A 17,916-nucleotide genomic window follows, 5' to 3' on the forward strand; every position below is an offset into this window, starting at 1 on the left:
GATTAGAACATTGTTTTATAAGTCTTAAAGTTCTCTATCTCCATTTTTAATAACTGTATAATTCCTCCTGGCCTTGTTGCTCTTCCATGAGCTCCATGCAACATATCTACATTTCTACTTAATCATTATAAAGCTGACACAAATTGTTTATAACCAGACCCCTGACCGAGTAAAACTACTCATCAATCAACAATGTTTTGCTCAACAGCTTCAGAAGAGGACAGGACAGTCAGACTTTGGTAGTTCTCCAGCTTAAAGAGTGAAGGAAAGACACAGTCATGAGTAAAGCCAAATTAATAATCACAAGGAAATGTGTTGCCTGATAGAATTTAGTCTACTAAAGCTATTTGAGTATAGAATATGTTGGAAAACACATTTACACTTCTTATTAAATATCTCATTATAAATCACATTACTAGTTTGTAAATTATCTCTCAAAGAGTAAATACATTCAAACGGCATTAAAATACCCTGCTGATGATTATTAATGTTCAGTAAACAAAACTGAATTTTTTAAGAGTCGGTGAGTTCTCATCCTGATTACATTCAGCATTTACTCAAAAATATACAATATTCAGATCTGTCTCAATCCCATTTTTCACACAACTTATCTCCATTTAGCAGGAGGGGTTTTATTCTAAATCATTACCATATTTTTACTAAATCATGTTAATGAAACTCTCTGCTATTTACTTGCACTGAGCTATTTTTTAAAAAATGTTTGTCCCATGCCCAGCTTTTCCTAAAAGAAGCATTTTGTAAATACTTTCCCCCTAATTGTGTTCCCTATATTCAAACTGAGTGTATTTAGGAATGCTGTTGATTACTGAATACTGAGTAAAAGCCAGATCCTGGAGACCAGACATGGATTTAGGGGAAGAAAGGAAGGCTGACAGGCTGTTAAAACCTGTCTCCCACCTTTGCTTGCTTAATCCAGTATTACAACCTCTTTCTCATTTTACCAAAAGCAAGGAACTAAAGAGATGGTGTGGACATTGAAAGAGTCAGGGAATGTGTGCTCACTCACTGCAGCCTTATATTGCAGTCATTTCTGCCTTAGAATCCAGTGAACAGGAGGGTTCAAATCTTCTTGCTCACACCAGAACTGTATTGACTCCATTTGTACAGATAAAGTCGATGTGAAAGTGCAGCCAAGAGGAGGATACTCCATGCAATTATCAGGATCCATCACATTGAGCTTATTGGCTATATTTACACATCAGCAAATAGTGATGCTAATATGAATGATGAATGTTGAATGAATGATAAAAAAATAAATAAAGAGACAAGAGAAACAAGTGGTGCCAAAATCCCAACTTCCCCAGCCAGATCTCTTGCAGTAGGATTACTTCAACTTCTATCTAGCCTGGTCTTACAGACTAAAAACCTATCACTCTATGGAGGCACTATTGGTGCTTCCAGAGTACATGTTCCAGTACAGTTTTGGCTGAAAGGAATCTAGTCTGCATGCTCCATAAATTAAGACCAAGCGTATGTCCAATCTGAACTGAAAATCATAATGTTCATTAGAGCCATGGTTTGATGTTCCGCTCAGCAGCAATAGTAGGAGAGCAGCTTTTATGTCTATGAGTGTAAATTATTCATTTAATTATTTTTTTTTTAATTTATTGGCTTACATAATATCTTTAGCACAGAATTATTCATCTCAGAGCTGTGGGAATATCTGTCTAAAATCACAATAGAGGCACCTGTAGGACTCCAAGCTGCCTCAAGACAATTATCACAATTTTTCATAGTCCTGTGAAAGAACCACAGGCATCAACTTCAGGATAGTGTTGTAAGTCCTACTGAGAGACTGTGGGATTTATTTTATCTGCTTCCAAGTGAAGGACACCATTCCAGTTTTTCCCCCACCTTATTTTCCTCTTCCTGATGTATCTTTTCTTTATGTCCATGCTATTTAGTCTCAGTAGTTGCTGAACTTTCCTTTCTGATTCAGGTGAAGCCCAAGGCCAAGTATGGGCAACACAAAAGGATGCTGATGCCGCATCATCACTCCAATGAGCAAGCTACATTTCTTCAGCATTAATGTCAAAAACAGCCTCAAGTATCTGACTTTTACAGAATGCTAAAAGTCATATCTGGTATTATGCTTGGTTTTTAGAGAAAGCTGGGAGCTATGGGAACGTAGAGGAAGACGATCCTCACAGTCCCTGTGGTTTTACACACTCAGAGAGTAGAATGAAAGGTTGTGAATTTTGTTAGTAAGTTATTTATCAATGATGACTCGGGCATGCATTTGAAGAGAAGAGCTCTTTGATTAATTTCCTGTACAGATCTAAATATGTAGGACTGTACCTCAGTGATAAGCAGTGACAGTTATAGTAAACATCCACTAAAATGAAGATTATAGACTGATTAAAAAAAAAATTAACTAATTAAACTGATAAAAACTAGGAGAACCTTGCCAATTAATTTATGTGATGTCACTCTATTTCAGAGCCTACCTTCTTCAGGTAGTTTTGTGCTAATGTGATTAAAAAGAGCTGCCATAAAATCTGTTTGCAAAGGTGTTGCCATATTGCACCTGTTCTTTTCTTGTATCCTTCCCACCCAGCAGTATGAGGATTTGTGGAGACTTCAAAAACTTGAGATCTTTATTCCAAGGTTTGGTTCTCTTTTGAGGAGTAAATTTAAAAACCTTTGGACTACTGTCAGCTGCACCAGGGATTCAAACTATGCCAGGAAACTATAGAAAAAAAAACCCTAAAGTATGATTATGTGTTTCAAAAGGATATAACCATCATTTCACAACCAGAAAGACTACCTGCCTTTTGGTACACCTATGGGCCAACACCACCAAATTCCTCTGGTCAGTGTCACTAACAGCAGCATTCACCACTCCAGATTTTAGATAAAATTGAGAAACAAATTTTTATAGTAACTTCTGTTAAATTCTGTGGCTCATACAGGTATATAGGAGGCCATACATAATGATGATCATACACCTTACTGGGTTTGAAATCTATTAGTTTATACATATATTAACCTCAGACTAAATTCATAAGTATTCTGAAGGTTCATTCTCCGTGTCTTATTTAATTAAGTGGCAAGCTATAATACACTGCATGCAATCCATGACTGTATATACGGGCAGTCACTTCATGAGTATTATCATGTTAAATTGTACTTTCCCTACAGATAGGTAAGCAGAACAGCCAAGCTCTTCCTCTGAAACTTTTACGCTAACAAAAAGAAAAGAGAAAAGCTCAACTTTGCTAAGTACCTTCTTTATCATCATGACGGATGATTGCATCCTGTATCATATCAGCAAGATTAAAGTGAACTCGATGATTCTTCCCATGTTTCAGTTTTTTCCCATAGCCCTCCTGTTTCAGGAAAGCTTTTTCCCGTTCATAATAAGCCTTGATCTGGTCACAGCGCATCCGCTTCACCAGCCGCTGCCGCTGGCCCAGAGGGAGGGACTCCAGCAAGCACTGCTCAATTTCCATCTCATGGGACCGAAAAGCATTACATAGCTGGAAACAGCCTGTAAGAAATTAAAGAAAAACACATTTAGATCATCCTAGAGTGTGTTTTCACATGTGTCATGAAGCATCCACCAGTTTTCTTCTTGTCCTTTCTCTCTTTGCGTGAATCTATTGTGTTAGCTCCTCCTACTCAATCAATGCTGACTATGGAGTCTATATACCATTATCATTTACTTTGGAAGCAACACAACTAATTCCATTAATTCAGCAATGTGTTTTTTAAAACTAAATTCATGTAAACAACTGTGAGAAAAAAGAGAATGAAAAGCTCATACGTGAGATGAGCAAAATATCTAAATAATTCAATATAATCCAAGTGGCTCACATTTGCTTACAAACAAGAACCTACTATGCAGAGAACTGCCAGTCTGATACTTGTGCCTCCTTTTTATTCATCTCCATCTTGCTTTAGGTTAGCAAATTCCTGTTATTCAGTGAGAAGAAAAATCATCATGTCATAATTATAATGAGTTCATTAGTATGCAGTGGGTACTCAGGCAACTATCTATTAGAAACATCAAAGTAATTTCAGACATTTCCTAACAATGGGTAAGGCTTTATATTTTTTTTTAAAGCAACAAAACAACCCCAAAACCAAAACAACCAAACCACACCAAAAAAACCCACAACACTGTATAGAGCCATCCAAATGGAATCTTCTAATGAAACTGTCAGATACTGAAATCTTTATCTGTAAACGATCACAAATGTGTCATTAATTCAGTTAAACCTAACAGCCAGAGCATTAGCTTTAAGTCAGATTCTGCATTTAAATAATCATAAATTTGATTAGTGATTTGATAACCATAAATTTGTTGCTACTGTAAAATCTAGTATTTTTACCAACACTGCAGTAACATTGACATTCTTTTTCCAGTATGTTCTCTTTTCCACTGAGAGAGAAGGCTGTAAGAGACTTCTTACTGCTAGTTGCTTCTCTGGGGACTGTTCTATTTGCAAAAGGAGACCAGTTCATTGTTAGATAATTTCATTGCCTGAGTCCTTGAATGTGAGTCCACATTTTCCACATCAGTGATGTACTGACTAACTTACCCTAAAAGCCTTTGATGTGGTGGCTGGAGACCAACCAACCACTTGTAATTCTCACGTTCTATTTCATTCACATACTTAGATTTTCTTCATATGACAGCTAGGGATGCAAATTTGTAGATTGTAAGGTCTAGCAGCAGCACAGATGAGAGAGGTTTTCTCGTCTTAGTTTTATGGAAGAGCTCTTGAAGGGGATGCAGACTCAAGTCCCTTGTGCAGTGAAGAAATACCAAAATAAAGCATTATTGTACAACTTTAATTAGGCTGCTTTTGTGTATCCCTTTTACTAAATATGTAATTACATTATAAAATGACCCCTACCTCACTAAGGGCACCAGTGTAACTAGGCGTTAACTAAATGACTACTTCGTTGTCTCCTTGTTTCTTGAATATGTCTAATCTAGTAAATATCATTCAAACTCTGCTCTGAAGGCAAAATGAGTAATTTCCTAACAGCCTGCATCATCATAGCACATAGGTGCTTTGCAAATACTTATTTTCAAAAAAAGAGGGATAAAGTGGCAATCTTCTCAGTATTCTCTAATGAGGATCTGAAAGACAATAATCACTTTTTAAATCACTAATTTTCAGGGTCCTATTCAAGAATTCAAATTTCTTTTCTTGAAGATTTTTGTTTTTCTGTAAAGGCATAATATTCTTTAAACTATTATGTATCATAATATCATATTACACCCCACCAAAGCGATAGTCCTAGGTCAGCATGCCAATCACTCTGTAAATTGTATTGATTACATTACATTACATTACATTTGTTACATTATTTTAATGTTATATGATATTATTTGCAATATATTAAATGTAGTCACTATGAATTAGAACCCAAGGTCTCAAACCAGACTATCCAAAATTGAGGACCATACATTCCCAGAGTTTTGTTGAGGAACTCCATGACAGAAAAAGGAACAGAACACAGTTCTATGTGTCAAGTTCAGTCAGCTTATTTTAACACAGGCTACTCTTTCCCTCCCTATAATTTCTGTTTCTTTCTTAGTATGACATTGTACTTAGAAGAAATCAAGTTGTCAGACTAAAAAACTGGAAACAAATATTGGCTTGTGTCAAGCCAAAATACAAACCCTTTCTTTTTGTATGTCAAAAGTCAACAACTTCTGTATATAAAAAAAAAAAATCCCATTTGACTTTAAATTATATGTTTAATTTCTGACCACATGTTGGAAAAGACTAGGAAATTAAAGGGCAGCTCCCTAAAACTGCAGAGATGTAACTTTATTCTCCACTTTAGTCCCAGCATTCAGACCATTGAGTGAAACAGGAGATCTGCATTCACACCACCCTCAGCCCGAGGCTGCTCGCTCCTGCATCCTCTTTCTGTCACCACAGCACTGGGGAATGAGCAAACTTCAAATCTTCCCTATTAGATTTATTCTGCTTTGTATAAAATACCTCAATACCCATGCCTTAAGGCTACACGGTATATCTGGGTTTTAAGACTCTAAACTTACATCCTGACACTTCTAAATCTGTGTACGGTGCCTGCCAGCCAGGCCCCCCACATCTGAAGGAAAACTAACTTTCTGTGTTAAGCCAAGTTTGGCAATGCAGCTCAGAGTCCACCTGTACAAGAGTTCTACCTCTGCTCTGTTCCTTCCCTCTCTTTTATGAGGGAAACATGGAGCAGCCATGCACTTGGGTTCTGACAGGCTACAAGTGAAGTTGCTGTCTGTATCTGAAGATCACAGCTGAGGGTGAGAATTGTTGCTGTTCTAGTGCTAGCTGCAAATCAATGGTGTTTGCTGGCACCAGACTTTAAGGGTATTTTTGCTTTTCCTCAGCTTAGCTCATATGAAGTTTCTGCTCTGAGGAGGAACTGGTGGTGTTTGCTGCAACATCACAACGGAGACTGCTGCAAGCTGTAGGACACCCTTGGTGTCACAGTGCTCTGCTCCTCCAGGATGAGAGATCAAGCAAATTATCTCAGTGTATTGGTCAAATAAAGCACAGCAAAGATGGGCCCATTCAGCCACATTCCAGTTTTGGGAAGGATATGGCTGTCTCAGTGTCCTCTGCCTCTCTACTGGGATGACTTTCATTCTGCATGAGTGCCTATATGTTCAATGAAGAACAGTGCTTGACTGCTAGGACCTGCCTCACATAGTGGTTTCCAGTATGAATCTGGAGTCAAATAGCTCAGGCAAATTGAAGAGTCGTAATTCACCAGGGCACTGGTCTCACCTGAGAAGTAATGAGCTGAGATGGAACTTTTTTCCCTCAGCACATCTGGAACCTGATACTAAGATCAGTATCTGACTGCGAATACAATAGCTGCAGGACTCGTTAGATTAAGACTGAATTAAACAACATACTATAGGTGCAGATAAGGCAAATTATCTGAATTAATCTTTCAGATGCTCACGTTAAGGGCATGGAAGTATCAGTCCCACTTTCAGAACCAGGCAGATCCCTGCTCTGAATATGGCAGCCTAGTGAGAACAGGCAACAACTGGTAGCAGAAAGGGAAGAATTTCTGGCTATCATAACACAGGAGTTAGACTCAAACCTAAGAAGGTTATAGAGGTTATATACATGCTTCTGGAGGAAATGATGGGGATTACTAACCCACTGCCACTTAGAGCAAGAGGGTTAACCACCAGCATTGAACCAGGTAACAGTGTCTTGTCAGCAGTCTCAGAAACCTCCATCAATGGCAAACCTCCAAGTTCTCTGGGTAACCTATTCCAGTACTGTCAAAAATACTGTGGGGTTCTCCTGGTGACCATCACCCCCTATAATTATTGCCACTATTGGAAGGAGTTCAGTTTTGTCATTTCTTTAATTATCCTGGTAGCCCTCACTCTACTCCTTCAACATCCACTTTACATGAGGGGGATCAAGACTACACAAATGCTTGTGTGCAAGTGCAGCTTCACCAGCCCTAGGCAGAAGCTGCCAATGATTTCTCTCAGTCTGCTTTCCATACTGCTCCTAATATAGTGCACTATGGAGTCTCCCTGATTTACAGCCAGTGTGCAGCTCTAGATGCCATTCAGCTTTGTCTCCACTGTACCCCTGCATCCTCTTCAGCAGGGCTACAGCTCAAGTTGCTCAGTTCCCAGGCTGTACCAATCCACAGGGATAGTCTGTCTCAGGTTTGAAAAGATGCACTTCCCTTGTCAAACTGCCCAAAAATCCGCAGGATTAAGCTCCTCTATTTAAATTGTGCCAACCACTCTGTCCTAATTTAGCAATACCAATAGCAGCAACAGCTTCAGCTGTAAAAAAAAAAAAAAAAAAAAAAAAAAAGCTGCTAAAATCCACAGCTTTATTGGGGTGGATGTGAACTGTTGCAGTTCAGAAACTGGCAATTTGTTGATAGTTACTTTAAGATCTGTATTTCTGTTTAAGCACACAATATAAAAATCTTTATGAAACACTGAAATACCAAAACCGGAGATTCTTTTGTTATTATTAAATAACACAGGACAAAAGAAGTCACTATAACTAACAGGAAAAATAAAAGTTTCAAGGATGCTTGCTAGTGTAGAGCTTCTTACTGACTGGGTCCAGCCTGAACCACTAGAAAGAGAAGAATCATTATTACAAAACAACCTGTTCATAAGATTGTAGCAATTTATTAACAATTGGACAGAGTGCCAATTACATTTCAACTCAAATTATGAGCTTGACCCTGCCTGTATGAACAAGAGATTTCTAAGTAAAGAGGAATTGCTTCCTTTGAATTGTCACCACTTCTCCCTGGGAAGGTGAGAGAAGGAATGAATATTTTGTAGCACTATAAATTCCATCTCCTGAACATCAGGGTAGGGTGATAAGATAAAAATAGAAAGGAAGAATGTGATTGCTACAGAAATTTTCTGCCATCTCCTGCAGGTGACTTGAGCACAAGCAACTTTATAGTATGTAAGGGCCCTTTTGCAATGCCTCTTTTCAGAAACCATATTGATTCAGCTTTCCTTTATGAGTCTCTTTATGTGTGGCTTCATGTCACTTAACTTTATTCACTTGCTCAGGCATTTAAATTGGGAGCCTACTTATCCTAAGAAAACGCACCTCAAGTGCTAAACTACATCATTGCCTGGAGGTAATTATTTTCCTATTTAACCCAGATAGTCAGGAGGCATTTGCAGAATGTGAAGCTGAATGCCTATACACAAGTTCACACAGGAACTACCAAGAAGTTTACCATTATCCTCACATGTATTGTATTTTCACTTTTCATGGGATATAAATATTTGCTGTTGTGATGTGAGACAGAAGTACCCCTGGACCCTGGGAATAGTGTGTTTTGCAAGGTATGGTAAGTTAAAAAACTTGTCTCTTCATTCAAGGCACAGGCACAACCAAGCTGCTGACATTGCTTAATGGGGCAAGAATCTCACATCAGATGACACAGAGTTATGGTGCATAATGCTTAAAACTACAAGGCTGTGAATACAAAAACACATGCTTACTGTTATTTATGCAAACATTCATGTTCATTTTGATGCTATTTTGAGCAATAAATAATTAAGCTTCTGGGTATTTGAAGGACTAGAGCCTTTAAAGTGTAGAAACAAAATGTAGAAGTTTTAAAATACCTGGAAAAACTGTATTCTGGGATAAATGGTATTCTGAGAATCTGCCTATTTGAGACTGCTACCCAAATAATATTCTTTAAGTAACTTGATCTCATTACAGGAAAAAAGGTAAAAAAACCCTCTGAAATACAGACTATGTTTAGCTTGGGTCTTCTAACACTTCAGCTCCAATCTTGGTCTGCTCTTGCTAAAGATAAAACAGCCCCTGTTCATTGCTACAGTTAAACACCCACATTCGAATTTCAACCGGAAAATTTCCTGGATTTCAGAAAGATAAAATATTTGAAAATCTCAACAACTTCAGTGAACTATTAAATAGATTAGAATCTATCAAATAATGAAAACAGAGCCTTTAAAAATTATATATATATACTGTACTATTATAAGGTACTTAAAGCTGACTAACTAAACATTTTTCACAGTACTAAGATATGTGGTAAATGCATGCAGTGAGCAGCAAGCACTTTGGCACTTACAGACACAGATATATCAGGTTTAAAAAGCTGCATTAATTTACACCCCATTTTTATAAAAGAAATCAGACCAGAAACGAGAGTACTGACCCTTTCAGTAATGCACTTTGCTGTGACACATAATAACTCTACTACACATGGCAATTTTCTGCTATCAAGAATGCATATTATTTATTACATTATATTAAAAATAATAATTTATTACTATTTATGCATCTGAGCTGAATTCCATATGAAATCTATTGTACAAATGCAATAGCCTAATTGAAGTTATGCTGTCTGGACCACAGATCAATGCAATTTTATAGGTGCCCTCCTCACAAATCAAAGATTACATATCATCTACAAATCTTCCAGTTTCAAAAAGAAACACTTCTTCCCCACAGAAGGGGGCTAGATTAGTGTAAATCCATCTCAAATTGCAATGTTAAGGTCAGTAACGAAACCCTTGCATTTTAAAATCCTTTGTTCAGTGCAGGGAAAATTACTTACCATTTGAACAGCCTCTCCATTACGTTTATTAAGCAGTAACTGAAGCACGGTGCTCATAACATCTCAGCCTGATTTTAATGGCTAAAGTGTTTGCATCAGGTCAGCACTGCTTTCCTCACTCTACTGATGGGCTTATTACTTTTTCCTGGTTCCCCACCCCACAAGCAGATAATCACGAGGGAGGAGTATAAAGGTAAATTTTTGCCTGGTAAAGAATGCAAAGAATTCAATTAATGCCAAGTCTCCTGAGAATAAATTGCACTGCAGTAGCAAAGGATCTGATGTGCTTCTCCTGCTCTTGGCTCGACAGAGCTTCTTTTGGGTGTAATTGCAAAGTTAGGGCTTTTAAATGACATGATACACAATGCTTCCTCGTTTTCATCTTGATACCCAGCTCTGTCTTTGCTGAAGAGCAATCCTGAGCACATTCAAGTAATCATCCTCTTATAAAACCCTACTCTTCTATGCTGCTCTTCAGGAGTCTTTCGATGTGACCAGACTGGTAAGTAGGAACTGCAATCAATTTCCAGCTTGATACGAAGGAAAAGTTACTTATCAGACACTATTAATCAACTCTATATTCTTTCTAATAGACTTTTCTATCTATCTATCAGCAATTCAGTGAAGTTACAGCAGCATTCTCTAAGAATTTATTGTATTTAAATCAAAGAATCAACCAGTTTGGAATCTTAGCTTTCTCATGATAGAATAGAGCCTGAATAATAACAAATAAAATGTAACAGAGGGGTCTGCATTGTCATATGTGATTTATGATATGTAGCAGTCTGCAACATATGGATAGTTTATGTTCTAGGCAAAAGTCATTACCTGTGTGCCAGCCTATTCAAGAAACACAGCCAAGCTGCCTGCCCATGTATTGGCCTTCAGTGTAATAAAACACAGGCCTCAGATACACGTGCAAGGGCTCTTCATTTCCCTTTGCCAGTCTTACAGCACAGGGAACTCTCATGGCTGAGTGATCTGAGAGGAATTGTGTATACCCCAGGAGTTCTCCTCTGTGGATCAACTGTAGAAATACATGGATCCAAGTAAAATGAAGAAACTATTTGCTCAAGGTCATATTGTTCCTTTTGTAAAGCTGCTGTCTCCATATCTTCTCAATTGCTATCATCCTTCTATACTCCCTTTATACAATGGTGCAGTTTGGACTAACACAAACCCCAGCATAACCCAAGTATATTCTGCCTCAGACATTAGAACTTTTGGTGAGAAAACCCTAAAATGTCATTGCCTGCTCTGGAGCACTGGAGTTTCCAACTGAAACGACTGAGTACTCTCAGAGAGAAGCAAAACATATCAACAAATTCATCTTATCTCACATAATGTGCCACATAATCGAGCTCTTAGGAGAGGAAAGTCTGTTCTCAGACGGGATTCAGGACTGCAGCACCTCCAAATAATGACTGTCAAGACAGCAGGCTGAAACACTACCTATCACTCTTCTGGACTTGAAAGAAAGTTTAAATTATTCAATATCCCCTTATCAAAAAGAAATAAAAAATGAATACCTCAATTCCAGTACATAAAAGAAAGGCAGGAAGCAGTCTCTGGCTCCCCAGATAAATGTTATATGCTGGCTCACATTCACATCATGAAGGTTCATGGAGAACAAATGAAACATTTCTAAACAGCAGAGCACATGGGCCTGATTCTCCTGTGAGCATCATACTGGGCTGCTGGGCTGCAAGACATAATTATCCTTTCTGTGACTCCTGAATTTCATGGTGTCTAAAGTGGAGACTGCCAGATAGCAGAAAGGAATTTTCCAGCATAAAAGCCAAAGTGTTTGTACGTGTTCTTGTAAGCAGTAGGGCAGTATGAGTAGACAGGGAACAGAGTTTGAGGCTACAAAGCCTTTTGAAATAGATGGAAGATTGAACAGGGCAGGGAGTATATCATTTGGGAGAGTTTCGTCCACCCTGTCTATTGGGAGAGGTCTCTAGGTATTGTCCATAAACTTTGCCATAGGCAGGGCAAGTTGGAACTGTTAAAAACAGCCAGCGAGCTAAATAACAATCCTGTTGACCATCCAATGCCTTACCCTATTCTTTACCAAGTGCAGACAGACTCTCTCAAGCTTTTCCTACAAATATTGTCTAGCCACCTCCTCTTTCTGCTTGCAGCAAGGTAAGCTGTGGAAAGGGCAATTCTGTATGGCAATGTATTTCACCCAAGGAAGAAGGAATGTACTTGCAGTGGGCTTAGATTTCTTTGCAGCATATTTGAGACTACTTAGTATCTTCCATGACGAGACATAATGGTTAGTAAGCCAGGAAAGCAGCATTTCTCACTTCTAACCATAATGAAATAGTTGTATGACATTCCTAAGTAATGTATTACCAAACACTGCTCACTTGTTTGAATAAACTGTGTCACAATTAACCTGCTTTTGAAACATTTTCTTGAAACTGGGTAACAGATTTGGAAATTATGATGGGAAGAAAAAAGGAAAGATGGACACACACAAAGGCAGCATAATCACACAAACTCTGTTTCCTTAGGAAAATTCAAAGCAAGATAGTCTTAGATGATTCACAAAGTTTAAAAGTATCTTCTGCTAACATAAAATATTTTAAAGATATATGGTAAGTCTCCATGTCAGGATCTGAAGAGAGAATCTAAAGTAATCAGAGAACAACAATTTGATTCAAAGTGATTTGACTAACATATTTTTATGATATACCTCTATATAGACAAGTTACAAGAAAAACTAAACTGTTTGAACTAACCCTTATAGTCCTTGGTTCATTTTTTGATTTATGAACTTATGTCATTATTTGAGGCTTCCAGAAGCAATCAATATATATTTATTAGATTAATACAAAGTACTAATAAGGAGTCAGTCACAAAGTCTTTGAGAAAATAACATCAGCATATATGGTTATATTTTAATAGTCTGAATTGCTATAAATCACAGCAACAGCAAGTAAAACACAGGAGCTCCAAATCAGAAGCCACAATGAGAACACAGAACTTCACTTACCAAATGATAATAAAAGATTAGAAGGAAGAAATGAGAGTTCTCTAATTAAAAAATACCTCCTTTTAGTCCTTGCACAGACCTGTCTGTCTTTATTTGGATGTAATACAAAACTTATCAAGTTGCAACTAAGCTGTGAGGATAAGAGTTATTTATTTACAGTGCAGTAAACAGTGATCTAGCACATTTCTCTCTAGTCCACAGTTTCAGACACAACAGGGAGGTAGTAAGGATGTGCATCTGGGAACAGATCCACTGGAAAACTCCTCCTGACACCATGGTATAAAACAAAGGTCTTGTTAAGCAGACCAAGGACACTCAGATGACAGTAAGTGATGAAAAACACTAAGACTGTTGCTGATACTTGTAAATCTGCAACTTTTAAGGGTGAATTAACATGTAGGTATCCAGTGAGAGGAAGCAAAAAATTACAGTTCTGATGTCTCAGAGGTACCGAGAGAGTTGAACAGCAGCAGAAATCACCTTTTTACTGTAAATTAACATCTAAACAAAGAAAAAATCAGACTGTCTCAAAACCTGGATAGTTCTTTCATCACAGACATTCTTAGATATCACCATTTAGGCTGCAAATATTCCAGGGATCAAGAGGGGTACGACACATGAACATTTCATAAAACACAGGAAAAACCCACATAAATCAAAATGGTGAAAATGTCTATGCAGCAAATTTTGATTAAAAAAAAAAAAAAAAGTAAAAAAAGAGAAAAGAAAGGTAAATGTAGATAAAGACAAAGAGAATATTCAGCATCATCCATCACAGGTAGTCAAAAGCCAGAAAGGAAACAGTGGTTAATAGACCTAACCATAAGGACTGGCAAGCACACAGGAAAGGAAATCCTGTGCCAAGTGGACTGTGGTTCTGCCCACAATTTAATCATTTACAGAGATTAATGTAAAGTAAAAGCAGATGGAAACCTAGTTTTCAGTACAGTGGAGCTCACAAAAATTCTGCAGCAGAGCTAGTATGTAGGCCTTTGGTGATTGCTCAGTATATATCAAGGGACTGCCATCTCAGTTTTCAAACAGGAAAAGGATTGGAAACAGGCCCTCCTCCTTTCTGTAGAAATGAAACTTCTCTGGAAGATTGCATCCAATTCTAGACAGTCAAATTGGAGCAGTTCAAAAGAAGCTACTACAAATGGTTCTGGGGCCTGAGGGACTGATTTATGAGGAAAGATGAAAAGAATTAAATATGCATAGCTTAGCTAAGCAGTGACTAGGAAGAGACAAGGTAACGGAAATTTGAAGGGTGAAAGGGAAAAGAAAGGTTTTATATCATAAAAATGAGGGGAATTTGGAACTATAAAATGAATTTAATATAGTGTAAATTTAGGCAGAGTACCAAGATAAAAATAACACACATGGATAAGTTTAAGAGGGAAGACAGCAAGATTCCTTGTCTGGGATACTGGCTGGCCAGCCACACAAAAGCACAAAGCAGCATCTCTGGTACTCAGGGAAGCTCCCTCAGTCATCTCTGACACGTCCCTCACACTGGGATGGTACATCCTAGGTAAGCCTGGTAAGAATAGCAAGGATGCTCACTAGGGTTGGCTGGATCTTCAGGGATAAGTGAAAATACAAGTAGGCTGAGCAGCTGTTTTGATAACAGAGTGTACAATAGTGTGTTAAGGTCACCTTCCATATGTCCCATCTAGCAGAAGTCACATGGACAAGACAAGGGGCAATAGGCACAAGTTTCTCTTGGGGAGATTCCATTTGAATACAAGAGGAAAGTTTTTCACTATGAGGACAGTCAGACATTGAATGGTCTCCCAGGGGAATGTGGATTTCCACACTTTGGTAAGGTTTAAGCCTCAGCTCAATGGGCTCTGAGACGTATCATATAAACAATAATATACCAGATGATCCTTTAGGTCCCTTCCAACCTGACATTCTATGATTCATTATACTCATGGTTAGAAAATACCATAGTACAGTTGTATGGACACATACGACATAAGAAAAAGGAGAAGAAGAAATGGAAGGAAGAGAGCAAGGAAGAAGTGCCAATGGATGGATTCCTTTTCTATATGAACTTCAAGTTCCTTCACTAAGAAAATAATTAGACAAACATATAAAAAAGCTTCAAAGCCACTGAAGAAACTGAAGTAAAAATTAAACAGAAATTACTATTCATGCTCCAAATTACTGCTCAAAAGATAGAAAGATTGCACCTCAAAGACACAATATATCTATATATTCATTGGTGATTAACAGGAACTGAGTATGCTATTTAGGTTGCCTTAAAATCTTCACTTCTCACAACTGCATAATTTATACATGTCACTTTTGTAACTAACATTGGTACTGCAGCTAACAATCAAATAATTGTCTACAAAGCAAAACAACTGAAGAGCAAAGTATTCATTAAATCTGCAGCCTGAATATAAATTTCTCCTGTTTCAAATAGACTGAGTGCAGAGTAGTGCATAACCTCCTGCAGTGAGCTACCTAAAGGCAATACAACCTACCCCACAAAGACTGGAAAAAGTGGAAATTTTTACATGTCTCCCTCCCTCCCTCCCTCCTTAGTTCTCAGCTTAGATGTCAGCATTTACAAAACCTTTACAGGAGAAAGCTTTGAAACAGTAAATAGTAAAAGGATCACATTTGGAAGCCATCGATCAGTTTTCAAAATAAATCACTTCATTTTCTGAAGGTGTCTTTACAAGGTCTCATATATATTTTATCTGTTGCACTTCCTAAGAGGATTTGCATCGAATGGTACCACAGCAAGACTCCACCAGTCTGTGGTAGTATGACCCAGATCTGTTACCTGTCTACATGCTTTGAGTAACACTTCAATCTTTTCTGAAAAGCCCTACAGCATAGAGACATTCTTAATCACATTTATGGTCAACATTTCCTACATTTTCCTTCTTCTCAAGAAGAACATATTCTGTTTCTAAATCAACTATGAAGTAAATGAGAGCAAAGCACACTTCCAAGTGGAAACTCTACAGGAACATCTCTGTTCTAGATGGGTAAAAACCTAGGAGGAAACAACCAAACGCTCCTCCACTTCTGGGCTGTGCCCTCCTGTGTGCACTCCTTGCCAGTTTCTTACTGGCCAAAAAGGGATTAAAAAGGGCTCCATCCCAGCTCTCTGAATCACCTTGCAGAGAGGGGGAACTTGTCCTGGACAGTTGTCTTTCAGGGTACAAGAATGGCACTGGCAGGGAAAATGGATTTGACAATACTATTTGCATTTGTGTTTCTGCAGGTAACAACAGACTGACCCGTGTCATCTGCTACCTGAGGGTATGTCCAGCAGTCAAAATTCTAGAACTTGAAGGTATATTTTAGCAGTTCTTACTTTGCTGTTGCTACACTGTAGGCAGTTTCTTGAAAGCAAACAAATCGAAAATACACCTTTGAAGAAAAAAATCAGATATTATTTTTTTTAACTGGTGGCTGCCCTTTATGATATATATTTATACATAGCATTAGGACAATTTGCTTTAAAATCATGTGTTTATACCATGCCACTTTGTATGCAGGTGTTAATTCCATTATGCATGGAAATTTCTCCTTGCTTTCCCAGCTTACCAACTGTGAGAAATTTACCATGATGCAGCATTCTAATTTGCTTAAAATGAAAAAAAAAATGAATTGTGATTATTTGTATCAATGAGCTACTTCAGGAAATATGTTCCCTAGCTTCTGAATTTTCACAAATAAGGAAAACTGGCTGTATCACTACAATTCCACATGTGGAAACAGAGAGGTTTGGTTTTTTTCACTGTTCTCTGTTCTTGTAGCAATCTTCTCAAAAATGTAATATCAGAATTCTCAAGCCCTGTGCATGCTGTGCCAATACAGTGAGAAAATATGACACTCTGACCTTTACAATCTTCTTCTTTCATTTTATTTTCAGGATGGCTAGATGTATTTGCTGTCTGGAGAATCACTTTATCAGAAGGAAAACACAGTCCAAGTACCAAAATATAAACCATTTATATTTCCTTACAAGTTCACAGTAAAGTTTTCCACAAAAAATGCTGATGTTTCTCTCTCATGAAAGATCTTTTTACAGTGGGAAACAAAATGATGACATAGAGGTTATATTTAGGATGACTATAACTTCCATGAAGAATACTATAAAAAAACCCTATTTTTAGTTGAATACTGAGTTAGAAATCTTACAGCCTTCACTTGTCCAAGTTATTTGTTCCTCATGCTGTTAGTTCAAAACGTATCTTTCCAGACACCAATTTAATATAAATCTCCTCAACATAATTTCCAAATGCTATTCTAGGCAGTTGTTAAGTGTCAGAAAAGCTGTTTTCAGTTGTTACTGTCAGTAAAATTTTATTCACTTGGAGCACACTTGACAAACTATTAGATGACCAGTATTACAAAAGTGTAGAGATAATTAATGTTCTGCCAGCTCACAATATATTTTTCTAAATATCACTTCCTATGTATAAATACAGATAACAAAGTAAAGGTTCTTTTTTAACTTTTTCCTGGCATCCAGTGTCATAATATCTAAATTCTTGGTATTTAGGCAAGGCAGAAAATCAGTTCAAATTGATTAAAAAAAAAATAATGAGTTTTTGTCAGAGTCACATGAACTGGAGAGTATAAATAAGTAAATAAATAAATCTATTATTGTAAGGTAGTACTGATGGTATTGAAGTACTAGCATTCATAGGTTGTAAATAAGTTTTGTTTGGTTTTTTTGTTTGTTTGTTTGGCGTGTACCTATCCTGTACAGTAAGAGGCACAGACACAAAGAGTTTAGCAGAAGTAAAATTATTCTAGCTGTGAGTCAACATGTACTG

At 37.5% G+C, this 17,916-nt stretch overlaps 1 protein-coding gene across 1 annotated transcript in view; it reads right to left on the reverse strand.

Annotated features, from left to right (window-relative positions):
• Positions 1-17,916, reverse strand: part of MYO16 (myosin XVI) — a 285,335-nt gene that overhangs the window by 261,146 nt on the left and 6,273 nt on the right. Inside the window, exon 2 of the mRNA XM_030458595.1 lies at positions 3,248-3,511. Coding sequence (XP_030314455.1) covers positions 3,248-3,511 — 264 coding nt within the window. The remainder of the gene's footprint in view (positions 1-3,247; positions 3,512-17,916) is intronic.

Source organism: Calypte anna, chromosome 1 (assembly GCF_003957555.1).
Source record: "Calypte anna isolate BGI_N300 chromosome 1, bCalAnn1_v1.p, whole genome shotgun sequence".
NCBI classification, from domain to species: Eukaryota; Metazoa; Chordata; class Aves; order Apodiformes; family Trochilidae; genus Calypte; species Calypte anna.